This window comes from Chrysochloris asiatica, unplaced genomic scaffold (assembly GCF_000296735.1).
Source record: "Chrysochloris asiatica unplaced genomic scaffold, ChrAsi1.0 scaffold00038, whole genome shotgun sequence".
NCBI lineage: Eukaryota > Metazoa > Chordata > Mammalia > Afrosoricida > Chrysochloridae > Chrysochloris > Chrysochloris asiatica.
This window is the reverse complement of record NW_006408556.1, coordinates 5,474,850-5,491,520: the sequence shown is the minus strand read 5'-3', so window position 1 is coordinate 5,491,520 and position 16,671 is coordinate 5,474,850. Positions and strand designations below refer to the sequence as shown.

Here is a 16,671-nt window from a genome sequence, read left to right as displayed (position 1 = left end):
GTGTATGTGTGTGTGTGTGTGTTTATGTGTGTGTATACTGTGATTTTTCTGTTGAGTGAGACTCAAAATCTTTCTGCCATCTTATGTGTTGGTATTAAGCAGAAATCACTAGTTTGACTTTGTAGAAAATGAAGGCATTTAAGTTTTAACTGCTAAAATACTGACACTGTGTTTTAAAAGTTGCATAAAGCACTCGGGTGTACATTTAAATCTTTATAATAAAACACTGGAGGAAAAATAACACCAACCCTGAGAAATATTCAGTGTATACTTCTGGTAGACACCGGCTACATTTTCTAGTATCTCGAGTGCGTTTTTGCTTTTGTTGACTAACACTTTACTACCTATGTCCCGCCTTTTGTTTGTTTGTGGTCTAGTATTTTCAAAATAGAAATTGAAGAACTGTTTTTAGCACTTTCAAAATGTTTACATTTTTGTTAGACATATTAAGGTCTTTCTCTAACAGTAATGATACTACAACTTATGCAAAAATGCCGTTTAGTTCTAAATATGGAGGTTCCTTGAATAGGGTTTCCTAGAAGCAGCTGGTGAGTTTGAACTGCCGACCTTGATCCTACAGCACTACACCAGCAGTCCATGTGTACATAGATATTTATGTTTGTAGATTAGCTCTATACTGCCCCTATCCCCTCCCCAATATGAAGGAAATTTCCTTTTTCTCTCACAAATAAAGTTAAATTACAGGACACTTGTCAGCATCAGCCAGCTTAGGTGTGAGAAAATACTTTGCTCTAGATCTAAGGTTTGGATTTTTACCTTTTAAATGTTAGAAACCACTTACTGTTTCCCCCCTATTGGCAGTGTGGGTCAATCTCTGGAACACACCAGGGGCCAGCCCTGTCTTTTGTTGGCAGATAGGGAAGACTTATCATTCAAAAACTGGCATTTACTCATGGGTTGGTTTGTTTGTGTTTTTTTGTGTGTGGTGTCTTTGTGTCTTCTTGTGTCTAGGAGACATGATGACCCTATTGATGAAGAAAGACACTCTGACAGAAGAGGAGACTCAGTTTTACATAGCTGAAACAGTACTAGCCATAGACTCCATTCACCAGCTTGGATTCATCCACAGAGACATCAAACCAGATAACCTTCTCCTGGACAGCAAGGTATCTGCAGCAGCAGCAGGTTGGGTGGGGCAGCAGCAGGGACAGTTCCTAGCTACTGATCTGAGCAGTCTATGCTTTAACACTTGCCACTACCTCTGTGGTAAGTACAGAGGGGAGTTATGAGCTGCTCGGGTATTTTTTTTTTTTTTTTTTTTTTACTTTTCCTGCAGGTAAGCTTGCTATCCCTTCCTTTCTCTGAAAGACTTGAATGATGCCTTGTGAATTTTATTTGATTGAACATTCCTCTTAAAAATAAAAATACATTCTTGAAAAGAATCAAGAGCAAAATTGTTTTAGAAGGTTATTTTGCAATAAAGCTGAAGATAGTATATAATTAACTATCCTAATACATCACCTATTGAGAACTCCTCTGTGGGTCATCCTTATCAGTTAATGAGAAATCCAAGAACAAGGAAGTAAGGGAGGGGAAAACAATTTTTTTTAACAGAAATGAAACACAAACAAGTCCATCACAAAGTTCAGGTTCCAAATTGTATGTCCTCTGCTTACAGAGGAGGCTGGTGCCTCTGTGGTGGCCTGTTCCTAGTTCTCTCTAGGCACGTACATAAGCTCTGCAGCACATCTCTTCACCTGTGTGGACCTTACTTTTCTTACCTATAAAATAAATATATTGATCTAGAAACTCTGAAGTCCCTTGCAGCTTTAAAATTCTAGAATGTTCTGTTATGCACAATTGTCTTGACTGAATTTTTCTTTTAAATAGAAAAGTAAATTTAATTCATAGGACATTTGTCTTTCTTGCTATCTTTTCATAACTATTACAGAAACACCTGGGTTCTTAGCCTGCTTTTTAAAAAATCTTTATCTTTCTGCTTCAAGAGGGCAGGAGTCTTGTCAGACACTTTCTTTTGCTTAATAGTTTTTTCCTTTATTATAAGAGTAATGCATGAAAGTAGAGAATTTGAACAATACAGACAGTTGTAAAGAATCACCTATAATTTCATTATCTCAAAGATATCTGCTACCTTGTCATAATAGCATCAGTACCTTTTCTGTTTGTTTCCATAATTTATGTGAAAGTAGATTGTTGTTGTGTCAGGTGCCACAGATATTTCCTAAAAGTAAATAGCTTTAAAAGCAAATCTGCTTTTAAACACTTAATGCTGTGTAAGAGTATTTTTCTGTTCCTGAAATCCCGCTATAGTGTTTTTATCTTTTATATATTCTTAATAAAGCTCTGGAGTCTTGGTGTGGTGCTCTGGCTAGTACACTGGACTGCTAGATTGGTTTGAACTGCAAGGTCAGTGATTTAAGTTTACCTGCTGCTCCTTGGAAACCCCTGTACAGGGTCTCTATGAGTCGCAACTTAATAACAAAAACAACAAAGGTCTAGCTTTGTTTCCTGTGGTCTTGTGCTTAGATGCCATCATACTGACTTAGTTATTATGCCCTTGTCCTCTTTGCTACAGTCGGATAAATACATTGCATGGGCCAGGAACTTGAGTACTCAATATAACTGAGGAGTAGAGTGAGGGTAGGGGGTTTCCTGTTAGTCGAGCATTTGGTTTCTACAGTATGCTAACCCAGACTTGTAATACACATGTTCTCATAAGCAACTTCATTTATGTATTCAGCCACATAGATTGTAGAAATGAAAATGAAGCATTGTGTTCCTACTCTGTACCCAGAATAGCTACATAATTCCCTGAAAGCCTAGACTTGATAAACATTTGCTCCAAGGGCTGCTTTCTAAGACATAGTCCTTTCTTAGAGGCCGTTGTTAAGTGCTGTCGAGTTGTTCCGACTCAGTGACTCTGTGGTATAGGAGTCGGGTTTTCATGGAGCATGTGGTGAGTTTGAAGCGCTTACCTTGCAGTCAAGTGCTGGTCCTACAATGCCATACCATGACTTCTCCAGGTGAAAAAGCCTGTGCAAAGGAGAGCGGTAAATTCAATGCTGATCTTTGGGCTGTAAAGCAATTATTAGCAAATCTGAAAAAAAAAAGTAAGCTCCAAACTGTGCTTGTGTGGCAGCTTACCTTGCTACATGAACACGCACACACACGCTCATATCATGGGACATCTTTCCATACAGACCAATACCTGACCAATCTGAGCAGGGCTCCTGCATCCTGCGAAGTTTGTCTGTTGAAGCCTGAGGTTCTGGGAGGAGGCAGTGTGTAGGGTCTCATCGGAAGACCACTGATGGTGAAGTAGCTGGGGCTCAGATCTTGGCCACACCGCTGGTTATTGTGTGACCTTGAGCAATGTAGATCCTAGTGCACCAGGATTCTCTCTCTTTGGTTTTGCTTCACCTCATCTACTTCAGCACCTGAGGACTTAGAGCCCTTTCTTACTTCAGGCTAGTTGTGTGTCAGGCACTAAGTTAGGAGCCTTACATGTCTTAATTCTGTGCATTCCTGCTAGGAGAGTGCTTTTATCCTCCTTTTCTAGACAGCGGAGGAGGTAGGTTTGCATAGATGAAGTGATTCTGGTCTGGGGGAAGAGCATAGACTGATGTCTGACTGCAGTGCCACCATTTCAGCAGCCAGCAGTTTAGCAGGTCTGAGTCTATAAAGTGTGACTAAGGTCACAGTGAGACAACACAACCAAAGCTTTGGCTATGGTGCCTGGTTCCGAGAAAGTATGAGTTCTTGAAGAGAATTATAAAGTCAGAAGTTTACCACTGGAACTCTGTCTGACAGCATTTATAAAAAACTGTGAAATAACGCTTCTTCTGTTTATCTTTGGGATAGTCTCTTCCTTGGAGAGTATGTTTCCTAATGAAATAACTCAAAAGGAGAAAATGCTTTATGAACAAAAATTTGTTCATTTACTCATGAAGACTTTTCTTCTGTGCCAAATATAGAAGGTTAGATAAGGTCCTCTTTGTCCCAGGGGTGATCATGATGCACATTATTGTTGTATGCCATTGAGTTGGTAATGTAGGGTCATAGCAACCCTATGTGACACAATAGAATTTCCCCATAGAGTTTCCTATTTTATAATCCATTACAGGAGAGCAAAGCTTTTAAAATAGAGCAGACATCAGAATTACGGGGACAGTTGGGTAAAGCTGTATTAAATCAATTGACTATTCTTAAATGCATTAAATCAGTCGACCACTGCTGTGGATTCAATTCCAAATTGTAGTGACCCTGTAGCACAGAGTAGCACTGCCCCATAGGTTCCTGAGGCTGTCTATCTTTCCAGAGGCAGATGCCACGTCTTTATCCAGCAGAGCGACTGGTGGGTTAAAACACTGATCCTGTGGCTCACAGTCCAATGCTTAACCCACTGTACCACAAGGAATCCTGTTGTTGTTGTTAGGTGCCAACCAGTTGGTACCGATTCATAGCGACCTTATGCACAGCAGAACGTAACACTGTCCCATTCTAGGCCAACCTCACTACTGTTGCCACGCTTGAATCCATCGAAGCTGCCACTTTGCCAATCCATCTCTCTGGGAGTCTTCCTCTTTTTCTCTGACCCTCTACCTTACCAAACATGATATTCTTCTCCAGTGACTGATCCCTCCTGACAATATGACTGCAGTATGAGAGATGAAGTTTGGCCATCTTGGCCTCTGAGGAGCACTCTGGCTGCATTTCTTCTAAAACAGATCTATTGGTTCTTTTGGCAACCCATGGCAGTTTTCAATATTCTCCTCCAACACCATAACTCAAAATCATCAATTCTTCTACTGTCTTCCTTATTCACTGTCCAGCTTTTGCATGCATATGAGGTTACTGAAAATACCATGGCTTCTGTCAGGCGCACCTTAGTCTTCTAGCTGACATCTTTGCTCTTCAACACTTTAAAAAGGTCTTGTGCAGCAGATTTGCCTAATGCAATACGTCGTTTTATTTCTTTACTGCTGCTTCCGTGAGTGTTGATAGTTGATCCAAGAGGAATGAAGTCCTTGACAATTTCAATCTTTTCTCCATTGATAGGATAAGAATGCTGTTTATTGGTCCAGTGGTGAGGATTTTTTTTTTTTTTCTTTGAGATGTAATCCATACCAAAGCCTATGCTCTTTGATCTTCATCAGTAAATGTTTTAAGTCTTCTTCACTTTCAGCAAGCAAGGTTGTATCATCTGCATATCGCAGGTTATTAATGAGTCTTCCTCCAATCCTGATGCCACGTTTTCCTTCATATAAGCCAGCTTCTCGGATTATTTGCTCAGCATACAGGTTGAATAAGTATGGTGAAAGAATACAGCCTTGTCGCACACCTTTCTTAATTTTAAACCATTCCGTGTTCCCATGTTCTGTTCAAACAATTGCCTCTTGGTCCAAGTACAGATTCCTCATGAGCACAATTAAGTGTTCTGGAATATTCATACTTTGCAATGTTGTCCATAGTTTGTCATGATCCACACAATTGAAAGCCTTTGCATAGTCAGTAAAGCACAGGTAAACATCTTTCCGATACTCTCTGCTTTCAGCCAATATCCATCAGACATCAGCATGATAGTCCTCGTTCCACGGCCTTCTCTGAATCTGGCTTGAACATCTGGAAGCTCTCTGTCAATGTATGCTTTCAGCCACTTCTGTATTACCTTTAGTAAAACTTGACTCGCATGGGATATCAAAGAGATTGTCCATAAGATTTCCGCATTCCATTGGGTCACCTCTCTTTGGAGTGGGCACAAATATGGATCTCTTCCAATCAGTTGGCCAGATAGTTGTCTTCCAGATTTCTTGGCAGAGATGAGTGAGTGCCTCCTGTGCCACCTGACTTTCATGAAAGATTTCAATTTTTATTCCATCAATTCTTGGTGCCTTGTTCTTTGCCAATTCCTTCAATACACTTTGTAAATTAATTCAATCCAATATTCTTATTTCTATATTTGATATGCTCATAAAAATTATAATTTTTAGTGTCTACAGGATTCCTTTCATTACTGAAAGGAATATTGGATTGAATTCATTTACAAAGTATTAAAATTATGTCTAGTTGCTATGGTGAGTCCAGCTGTTCAAAAGTGTGTTTCCCTAACACTTAGCCAAGTTTAACAATAACTCTAACACAGATGAAGTTCTAGACCTTGTCTAGACCTAGCTATAGTCCTAATTCTAACTCTTTACTCCTACAGCCCTCAAAAAAATTTTTTTATTAAAAAAATTAACAAAAATGTGCATTTAGACAAAGATACATGAAGTTTTGTTAGTATGATGGGATATGGGATGGTTTTATAAATAAATGTTAAATGACCTGTTTTCCCCCTGTAATAAGAGAGAAAAGGCAGTAAATATGCTTTGCCTGTGAAGATGTAACAGACACTGGGAGGAACCTGGAGAAGTTAGGTTTGTTCCACATCCATGAATGTTCATCCACCTTGTATCTTTCTCCCTGTAGGGCCATGTGAAACTTTCAGACTTTGGCCTTTGCACAGGACTGAAAAAAGCACATAGGACAGAATTTTATAGGAATCTAAACCACAGCCTTCCCAGCGATTTCAGTAAGTATTAACAGTGATGTTTTCTTCTTTGCCCCCTAAGTAGACCTAGAAGAGTTGTTCCCTTGGTAACCAAATTAAGCAGGACAGATTAGGAATCTCACAACATGAGTCTTTTAGAGAATAAAAATACTCTCCCAGGTTTGACTGACTTGTGTTGTCTGGTGAGGCAAGATGAATACTATTGGGTGTGTGTAAGGCAAACGGCAGAATAAGATTTGTTTGGAGCTTTGCTGAGGTTACAGGGAATGAATATGGGACAAGTGCAAGTAGAGATGTCCTGGGAACAGCTCCATACAAGATTTATCCTAGGTGCTCCATTCTATCATGACAGAAAGAGTCTTATCTTTATGAAGGTTACTTTCACTTGAGCACTGTCAAACTACAGAAACCATGTAATAAAATGATAGTTCACATATATCAAATAATGTATCATAATAAGTACTGCAGTCCTGGAAATAAGAAGATATTACTCTTTGAAATTTCATGGTGATTTTTCAGAAGTTGTGATTGTTTTAGGTCAACTTTAGGACCTTTTCTTCTGCTATGGACTGAATTCAACGACAATATCTTATCTGGCTATATAACCCACGTGGAAGTGCTGTTTAATTAAAACTCTGCTGTGTGACTCTTTAATTCTCAGAGTCTCTGATTTGGGCTTACAGACTTGCTAGGAAATGTGTCCAGATGAGTTTCTAATGTTTGGGCAGAAAAGCAAGACTCCATGTGTCTTGAACTAGACAGAGCCTGGACAGGTAGGTAGTCAGCCATTCCTGTCTGAACTCTGGTTAGAGCTTGCTTTCTCTACTTTTAGCTTTCCAGAACATGAATTCTAAAAGAAAAGCAGAAACCTGGAAAAGAAATAGACGTCAGCTAGTAAGTAATATCTGTGGCTTCCAAAATGCTACAAATCAAATATGAATATATTTTTTTAAATGTGTAAAAAATTATGTATTTGATAAATGTTTGTAGCAGATCTCCTCTCTTGAATTACCCTAATAGAGCACTGTCATTACAGTGGTAGGACCAAAAGCAATCTTTTGAAGGAGAGCAGATATTATAAAGTTGCCTTAGTTGTGACATTTTCAGTGGATGACTTCATTCTGACTTTTTTACATTGTGACAGCCCTTTTCTCCCCCTTTCCACTTTTTCTGTATTTTTCTTGTCATGAAGTTGAAGGACTCTCAAAATGAAACTAAGTACAAATACCTGCTGAAAGCTTTAAGTTCATAAGACTGCTCAATTATCTGCCCCATTCTTTCCTACTTTGCAGTAGAAAAAAGAAAGTGGTGGTACCAATTGGAAAGAAATATCAGGGAAATGCTTTTTATTTACTCTGAAAGTGTCTGAGTGTATACACTTAAAAGTACGCCCACAAGTGCTAAAAATATGTTCTTGTATTGTACTTACCTTTGTAGTATATTAGAAGTTATTTAAATAGTACTAATTCACCAGTGAAAAAATGTCACAAGTAAGCAAGCTTTTATTTGTAACAGTGGTTGACTAGTTGGTTCAAATTTGAAGTACAGTGTATCTAGTGGTTAGAAAATTATTGGCTAGAGTTAATAAAAACAGGTATACTTAGCTTTTATTTGTAATAGTGACTGATTAATTGGTTCAAATTTGAAATACAGCATACATTTCTTGAATCTAGTGGTTAGAAAATTACTGGCTAGAGTTAATAAGACGAGTAACCTTGGGCTTTGCCTGAAAGCTAGTGCACATGTAAAGTAACACCTAGTAGCAAGAATTACCTGTGCTGGAAACCTGACTAAGAATGAGGAAGTGTATCATGTAGAATCGAGGTCCTTATCTGCATAAACAATGGTAACGTGGCAGGTTTGCCAAATACTCTGTTTCAGCAAGACTTTTTAGTAAAATACTAAATTAGAATTCTCTATAACCCTCAAGTAGCATGTGAATTTTAATTTACAGTATAAAAATTCATACCTTTGATAACTGACATCATAGGCACTAGTAAGTAAGTGTCATTAAGATGTGAAATGGAAGCCTGTGGACTGTTTACTAATGAATCCAAGGGAAGGCTTACAGGGTTAAAAATAGAGTTGAGGCCCATGGGTCAGTATTAGTAGAGCTGGGCCCTGGAAGATGCATTTACCTTTAACTAAACACCTATGGAAATGCAGTAACTGAAATGAATCTCTGAGGTCTATCATGAAATTCCCATGGGGCTGCAGTTAGTCACAACACAGTCTCCTTTCCTTAGGAACTCTGATACTCCTTAAATGTTTAAATTCTGTATGTGACTGAAAAACTATACACAGCTTGTTGTGGGTTTGGGACTGTCAGGAGCAGATTTTGTCACATGTTTCTTGGACTAGGGAGGCTTCAAAAAGATTTTGAAAAATAGAATGAAAAGATCATGGAAGCTGCCCATGAACTTCTTGATCTCCTTTATTTGTCTCTCTGTAAAGTAGTAGTTCTTAATCTTGGGAGTCACCTGGGGAACTTCAAAATACACTGATAACCTTGGTCCCACCTCCAAAGATTCTGATTTAGTTGGTCTGGGGTATAATTTGAGCACCTAACTTTTGAAAGGACTTTGGGTAATTCTCCTGTGTATTCAACTGAATCCTAAACAGTAAAACAGCTCCTCTGTTGTTTGGAAACTAATATTTATATATTTATTTTGAAAGGTAATAAAAGGTAAGAGAATCTTGCTGACAAGATTTTGGGGATAATTAAGCTTAAGTACCTTAAATTATCTTGTATCTAGAGACAAGCATTGTGCTTTAGGAGTCCCGGTATGGCACTGAACTGCTAACCATAAGGTCAGTGATTCAAATCCACCAGCAACTCCCTGGAAACTTTGTAAGGATCACTAAGAACCACTATAGATCTACATTGAAGGAGATTGCACTATTTCCAGGTCTGAAGTTAGATGTGCTTTAGTACAAATTTAAAAACTCAGAAATCTGAATAAGCTAATAGGTAGGCCCTCATGTTGTGATTAAGGTCCTTACCTTTTTATTCAGCAGAAATAGAAAGGTACTTAATTAAGGTCATCCTCTTATTACCTCTTTTGATCAAACTTGAAGAAGAAAATGCTACCTCTCAGTCTTCAAAAAGGAGCTCTGGTAGCATAGTGGTTATGAATCGGGCTGTGAACCGTAAGGTCAGCAGTTCAAAACTACCAGCTGTTCCATGGGAGAAAGATGAGGCTTTCTGCTTCCGTAAAGATATACAGCCTCGGAAACCCTGTACAGGGTCACTATGAGTCAGAACTGACTCCACGGCACGTAACAACAACAATAACAGCAGTCTTCAAAAGGTCAGTTAACTGTGTTCCTTTGGCCTTTCATAAGTGATGATTCTGTTCAGCTGGTACCAAGATAAAAGTTGATTTTTGTTAATTCTTTCTTAATAGACGTTCACTGTTCTCGATTTAACCTAATATATGTATTTACTCACCCAGCATATTACTTTTCAGTCAGTTGGGAATATTGGAAAAAGTAGAGACTTTGGCTTCATTACTTGGTTGCTTAAATCATTTTTGTAATGTTTTAAGTAGTTGTGTGGACCTGAGTAACCTTAGGCCACAACAATTAATTAGGAACTAAGTACGAGTCTGCTTTAAGTTACTGTATGGAGATATGTTATTAAAGTTTATTCAAGTTATTAAACGGGCCCTGGTGACTCAGTGGTTAAAGTGCTTAGCTAACTGAAAGGTTAGCAATTCAAACTCACCAGCCACTTTATGGTTCTTATATCACAGCTTTGACCATGCTCTTGGTGGCTTCATTATGTAACACAGGGAGTTTATTATGTCTTTCTAAGTACTGTGACAAGGAGCTCTGGTAGCGTAGTGGTTACGAATCGGGCTGCGAACCTTAAGGTCAGCAGTTCGAAACTACCAGCTGCTCCGCGGGAGAAAGATGAGGCTTTCTACTCCCGTAAGGATTTACACCCTCGGAAACCCTGTACAGGGTCGCTATGGGTCGGAACCGACTCGACGGCACTTAACAACAACAACAACAAAGTACTGTGACAGAACTATTTTCCTGTGTAGATAGATTATGGGTTTTTTAATAGAAATAGCTAAACTAACAGGATTTGCTTAACATTCACCTTTGCTGGAATAAATCTAGTCTTTAAATTGTAGGGTGTCTGCTCTTCCTAACATTTATGATTAGATTACTTCCTCTTTGTTTCAGATGTTAAAGCTTAAGAGAAAAATTCTGATACGTTATTTAATATTTGTATCTAAAAGAAAACAATTACCTCTGTGGGGGGAAAAATGGATTCCTACCTTACAGTATACACAAAAATAAATACTTGACGGAAAATGAAACTTTAAAAAATGTGGAAGAAAATAAAAGGCAATATCTTTATGACCTCAGAGTAAGGAGGATTTCTTAAATAAGATACAAAAGGTGCAAACTGTAAAAAGAAATGGTGCCGGGGAGGAGTACATGTGACCCTTCAATGGTAATATCACAGTTCTTCAGTTGAACTCATCATGCATATTCATTTTTATACTTCATAATTCCATAGTAGGTTACAAATGTTCATCACTTAAAGAATCATTTAAAAAAATGGATAAGCCTTAGATTGGAAGAAAATATTTGCAGTATGTAAAACTATAAAGGATTAGTGTTCTGAATTCACAAAGAATTCCTACAAATCAAAAATAAAAAGACAAATTAATGAACAAAGGATCTGAACAGGAATTCATGAAAAGAACTACGATTGACTAACATGTTTAAAATATGCTCAGTCTAGAAGTGAAAGAATGTAAATTCACAGAAGGGGGATGCCATTTCATATTCATCAGATTGACGAAAACATTTTCAATCTGACAAAACCAGTGTTGTCAAGATGTGGAGTATTAGGAACCCACCCCTGCTGGGGCAGCTGAAGTTGTTAGGGCCACTGTGGATAATAACAGGAAGATGATTGGTTGAGTTGAAAATGTTCATATAGAAACCAAGATCCAGCAATACTGCTTCCAAGAAGGTGTTCAAAGAATGTTTCTAATATGTTAATTGTCATAATTTAACATTGAAGTAACATACGTGCCCATGGGCAGGAGAATGGAGAAAGAAGGCAGTACTGACTCATTGAAGAGAATAGTGCAGTACAAAAGAGCAGTGAGTGGCAGCTACTCAGAATTCTATTGCAGCATTACAGAAAGATGCATTAAGTCTGAAAACGTTTGTTCAAAGTTTAAATACACAAAAAACAACACGTAATTTATGGGCCTATTCACACAAGACCAGCACAGAAACATCAGGGGAGTATGTACCTCTGTGAGGAATGATGATTGGACAATTTAGGACACGGATGTTATTGTTTCTGTAGTTTTGGTTTTGTCTATAAACAAGATGAATGGTCAGAAACAAATATGGTAGCTCATTAACCTCTCTTTGTTATGCGTAGTGGTACATGTGTATTTATTGTCTGATTTTTTTAATGTATGCTTGTACTGTTTCATAATAAATATTTTTCAAAAGACAACACCGTCCTAATTTTTAATTTAAAGAAGTGTACACACTCTTTAAAGTACCTTATGTGGTAAAATCTCAAATGTTTGATACATTAAAAAGCTTTGATTATATGTCCTCTAAGTATTTTAGAGCCTGGCTATTGAGAATAAATTCCTGAAGTTTAAAAAATGTTTCTTTCAGAACCATTTATATAATTGATTAAGTGTAGTAGATGCATAGTTGTAACCCTTTGGATGTAACTTTAGCTTTTATTAATAAAGCTTCCCTTTATAATTTTCTAAAATCATAGTGTATATCTGATAGAAAAAGGGATTCTTTGGAGCAAGCTATTTAATTTCCAAACTGGACCCAGACACTTGACTAATTCTGAGGTCATAGGCAAATTCTGTAGCCATTGGACATCAGATTTTTTTATCTGCAAAATTGTTCTGATGAGGCCCTCTTTGCAGCAGTTTTTTCAGGATTAAATAGGCTCAGATGCATATTTCCAAATACAGACAGAGCCTAGCACTTAATGTGTGCTCAGTTAATTATGGTACTACTCATTAGGCTAGAGATACCTTTGACCTTGTGTGAATTATGATAGGCTTTGGCTGTAGTTAGCAAGAGCTTCAGTAACAAACCTTTATTGTTTCTGGTTGGAAAAGAAAGTGCTCTGGCAAATGAAGTTTGGCAGTAGCTCCTGGGAACTCCTGCTTATTTAGGTTGGGGGTAGCCCCAGGTGGTCTTCATAGACTTTGGTCTCTAGAAGGAAACTCTGGACACCCTCCTGCCTGCGTGGGCCTCTCTAACTCTTGGTCCATGTTTCAGGCTTTCTCCACAGTAGGCACTCCTGACTACATTGCTCCCGAAGTGTTCATGCAGACCGGGTACAACAAGCTCTGTGATTGGTGGTCACTTGGAGTGATCATGTATGAGATGCTGATAGGTAAGTTGCATGCTTTCAGAGGACTTTTTCTGTGCATCTAGGGAAGACCCCTAAAATGATGAGTCCTTTTCAATTGGAGGCGGACCAAGCACTTTTCCTTCCCTTCCTAGGTAGGCCACTTTTGCAGTCAAATGTATCCCACTGTGTTCTCTTGCCTACTGGCCTGCTGTGGTTGCTTTGCTGCTCATTGATCATGGCTTTCTTTCATCCACTCTTTCCTATTGTCCATTTAGCTTCTCTTTTAGCTGTTGACATTTATTAAATACCCATTGTATGCAGATTGTTTGCTTCTAGCAGTGTTTACCTCTAATTTGCAATCCCTTTCCTCTCAGCTTTCAGAACCTAGCTCCAAGCTCTCTTCCTGTACTTTGAAGAGTATGTCTTTAGGGGATGGATCTGTGGGGGTGACTGTTTGCCAGTGAGCATTAGGATTAATATACCCGCAGGAGTGCCAAGTGAGTCTGTGGCTGATTGGGTGTGGAATCTGGAACATTGGATGGATAGATGTGGAGATGGTTGTTCGCTGGATTCTCAGAAAGGAGCATGGTGGTCACTTTTTAAACCCGTGCTTTCTTCTGACTCAGATTGGTGGCACTTTCCTCAGATAAGTTTATCCCTAGAACGGATGCTGTGCCATCCTTTCATTTTGAATCTGCGGGCACAGCGTGTCCTATCTCTGCAACTCTCCTTTTCCTGGCTCCAGCTCTTAGCTGACTCTGTAGCGGTAGCTGAGGCACACTTGGGGTTCAGGAGCTGAGGGAAATAGAGGTTGGTCTAGATGTTTCCTGGGATATGGATGTCCTGTCCATATCACGGCAAGAATGCCCTAGTAGCTATTAAAGATATATCAAATTGTATTAAGGAAAGTCACGTCAGATTCAAAGTTCTGGCGGATTGAAGAAAGCTTCAAGGTTCCTTTTTCACTACAGGTTACCCACCTTTCTGTTCTGAGACCCCTCAAGAGACATATAAGAAGGTGATGAACTGGAAAGAAACTCTGACTTTTCCTCCAGAAGTCCCCATCTCTGAGAAAGCCAAGGAGCTGATTCTGAGGTAGTGGAGAGTACCCATCCCCCACTCTGGGTTTTTTAACTTTCAGTCTCATTCCTCATGTTCACTCCCTCAAACAGACAAATCCTGTAGCCGTGGAGTCAGTTCTGCCTCATAGCAACCCTATTGGACTGAGTAGAACTGCTCCATAGGCGGTCCAAGGCTGTCACTCTTCCTGGAGCGGCTGGTGGGTTCAAACTGCTGACTATTCAGTTAGCTGCTAATTGCTTAGCCACTGTGCCACCAGGCCTTCTTCTTTTTTTTTTAAGGTATTGTGCGCCCACCCCCACTCCCCACCCCCTTTTCCACCTCCTTTTAGAAGTTTGCTGAAAAACCTTTGTCTTTTTCAGATTTTGCTGTGAGTGGGAACACAGAATTGGAGCCCCTGGAGTGGAAGAAGTCAAAAGTAATTCTTTTTTTGAAGGTGTTGACTGGGAGCATATCAGGTATATCTATATAAGAGCTTCCAGGGTTATTTCAGAAAGTTGGTAGCTTGCTTAATACCTGTTTAGAAGCACCATTACTGCCAAACCAGTAAGGGAAAAGAGATCCTTGTAATTTCTAGGTGTATTGCTAATTTCATTCATGGTCAGGTTTGGTAGTTGGGCTTTGTGTCAGCCATGTGCCAAGGGATCTGTTGTAGCCAGCAACTATTTACAAAGTGACTGGTGGGTTTCATGGTGAAGGGAGCATCCAAGAAGCATGCTACCCTTGTTTTTATCTAGAAAGTCACAGCAGAATGAACACTCCCTGCCCAGAGACTGGGACACTGAGAGGGAGAGAGGAAGTGGAAGAAGGATTGTGGGGGGAGTGATGTGGAGGGGAGGCAGACAGAGACAGTAGAGGGAGCATTGTTCTGCTGGGGAGGTAAGAGTTCTGCCAGTGCATCGGGAGCCTAGACTACCTGCCATGTCCCCAGACCTTTTAAGACCTTTGGTGGTTGCTAAGTAGATGAAGTTATCATTTATTTTCATAACCTGTTCTGATTTGCATCCCTCTGAGTTTTTTCTTTGTGTCCATCCTTAATGCTGGTCCTCATTGACACCTCCAGTGGAAGGGTAGAGCCATGGACAGGACACTTTGAGACTAGTTTCTCTTTTAGTTGACAGGGCAGGCAGTTGTGGGGGGAATATAGAAACTGCGCTTCTAATTATTGTCTCTTTCTTTCTACCTATGAATAACCAAGTTACATTTTCTTAATAGTAAGCAGTGTCATTTGTTTGTAGTCTGTTGGCTTAGATCACAAACTTTTTAGAGAATAGAAAGACTACTTGAACAGTTTCCCTGCATCAGATATGAGATCCTTTTGGGACATAGACTTGATTAGTACAATCCATATGTTTATTAACATGGTAATTTGTGGCATGTCTGTCTTGGCAGAGAAAGACCTGCTGCGATATCTATTGAAATCAAAAGCATTGATGATACCTCAAACTTCGATGAGTTTCCAGAATCTGATATTCTTAAGCCAACAGGTAATATACCAACTCCACCACCTTCTGCTGCCCTATGAGCACATTATTTTCCCCCAGTTTTGGGGTGATGTTTACAAATCAGGGTAGAGAACATGGAGCCCGTCATCTCTGCAGATTCTTTGTAAGTATTTTTCCAGTGCTCATGCTGGGGAGTGGTGAGACTCGCTGAATGGAAAATGAATAAAAGTTCCATATTTACACTACTCAGCAGAAGGGTGAGACGCCAAAGTCAGTTTGTTTACTTATTAAATTGAAGGTGGTGGTTATTAAGTGCCGTCAAGTTGGCCCAGACTTATGGCAACCCTTCTTAGGGCTTCTGAGGAGCGGTTGGTGGATTTGAACCACTGACCTTGTGGTTAGCAGTCCAGTGCTTTTCCTACAATGCCACACTGGGTTAGGTAACTCAAGATGACAGGAAGGGGAAAACAAAACTTGAAAAAATATGTGTGAAGAAATAATGAAGTTCCAAAAAGATAGGCAAGCAAATATAAAAGAAATTCTGAGTGGAAAACTAATCGGGAACGTTCTTCAGGATGTCAAGTCTCCTGTACTGTTGTTTTCTGGGTAAGGCGGTTACAACTCTTACATCTATTTCTTTCCCAGTGGCCACAAGTAATCACCCTGAGGCTGACTACAAGAACAAAGACTGGGTCTTCATCAATTACACGTACAAGCGCTTTGAAGGCCTGACTGCTCGAGGGGCAATCCCTTCCTACATGAAAGCCCCAAAATAGTACCCTGGACACGGAACCTCAGTTGAGCAGAGCTTTGTACAGCATCACGGTTTTCCTCTTACACATTTTTAGAAGAGCTTCCAAGACGTGTTATGGAACTTACCAGTTGTCATGGTAAAATCTCCTGAAATGTGATAGTAAGTGGATTCTCTTCCATGAGGTGTCTGGAAAGGTAAAGAACAAAGACAACTGTTTCTACTCCATCAGCCCTAACCAGTTGGCCTGCTTCATTAGCAGCCTCATAAGTCAATTTAATAGGTGTTCAAAACAAAACAAACAGCGTGTGTTTTCCTGAGTTCATCAGAATGAAGGGGGAAAACAGCCATCATCCAATATTATTGGGATTTTAACGTATACTCACTGATGTCAGCCAATTCCTGTGATTTTGTGATGTTTTATCTGCCAAGCCCACGAAGTATTTTTATATATATATATGATAGCTAAAATCCACAGTACTATGGAAAT

General features: G+C 39.3%; 1 protein-coding gene across 1 annotated transcript in view; it reads left to right on the top strand.

Moving 5' to 3' along the window:
- Positions 1–16,206, top strand: part of STK38 (serine/threonine kinase 38) — a 34,620-nt gene extending 18,414 nt beyond the window's left edge. Inside the window, exons 6-13 of the mRNA XM_006860412.1 lie at positions 973–1,127; positions 6,451–6,553; positions 7,365–7,426; positions 12,830–12,947; positions 13,877–14,000; positions 14,348–14,443; positions 15,378–15,472; positions 16,076–16,206. Of these exons, the coding sequence (XP_006860474.1) occupies positions 973–1,127; positions 6,451–6,553; positions 7,365–7,426; positions 12,830–12,947; positions 13,877–14,000; positions 14,348–14,443; positions 15,378–15,472; positions 16,076–16,206 (884 nt within the window). The remainder of the gene's footprint in view (positions 1–972; positions 1,128–6,450; positions 6,554–7,364; positions 7,427–12,829; positions 12,948–13,876; positions 14,001–14,347; positions 14,444–15,377; positions 15,473–16,075) is intronic.
- The last annotated feature ends 465 nt before the right edge of the window (positions 16,207–16,671 follow it).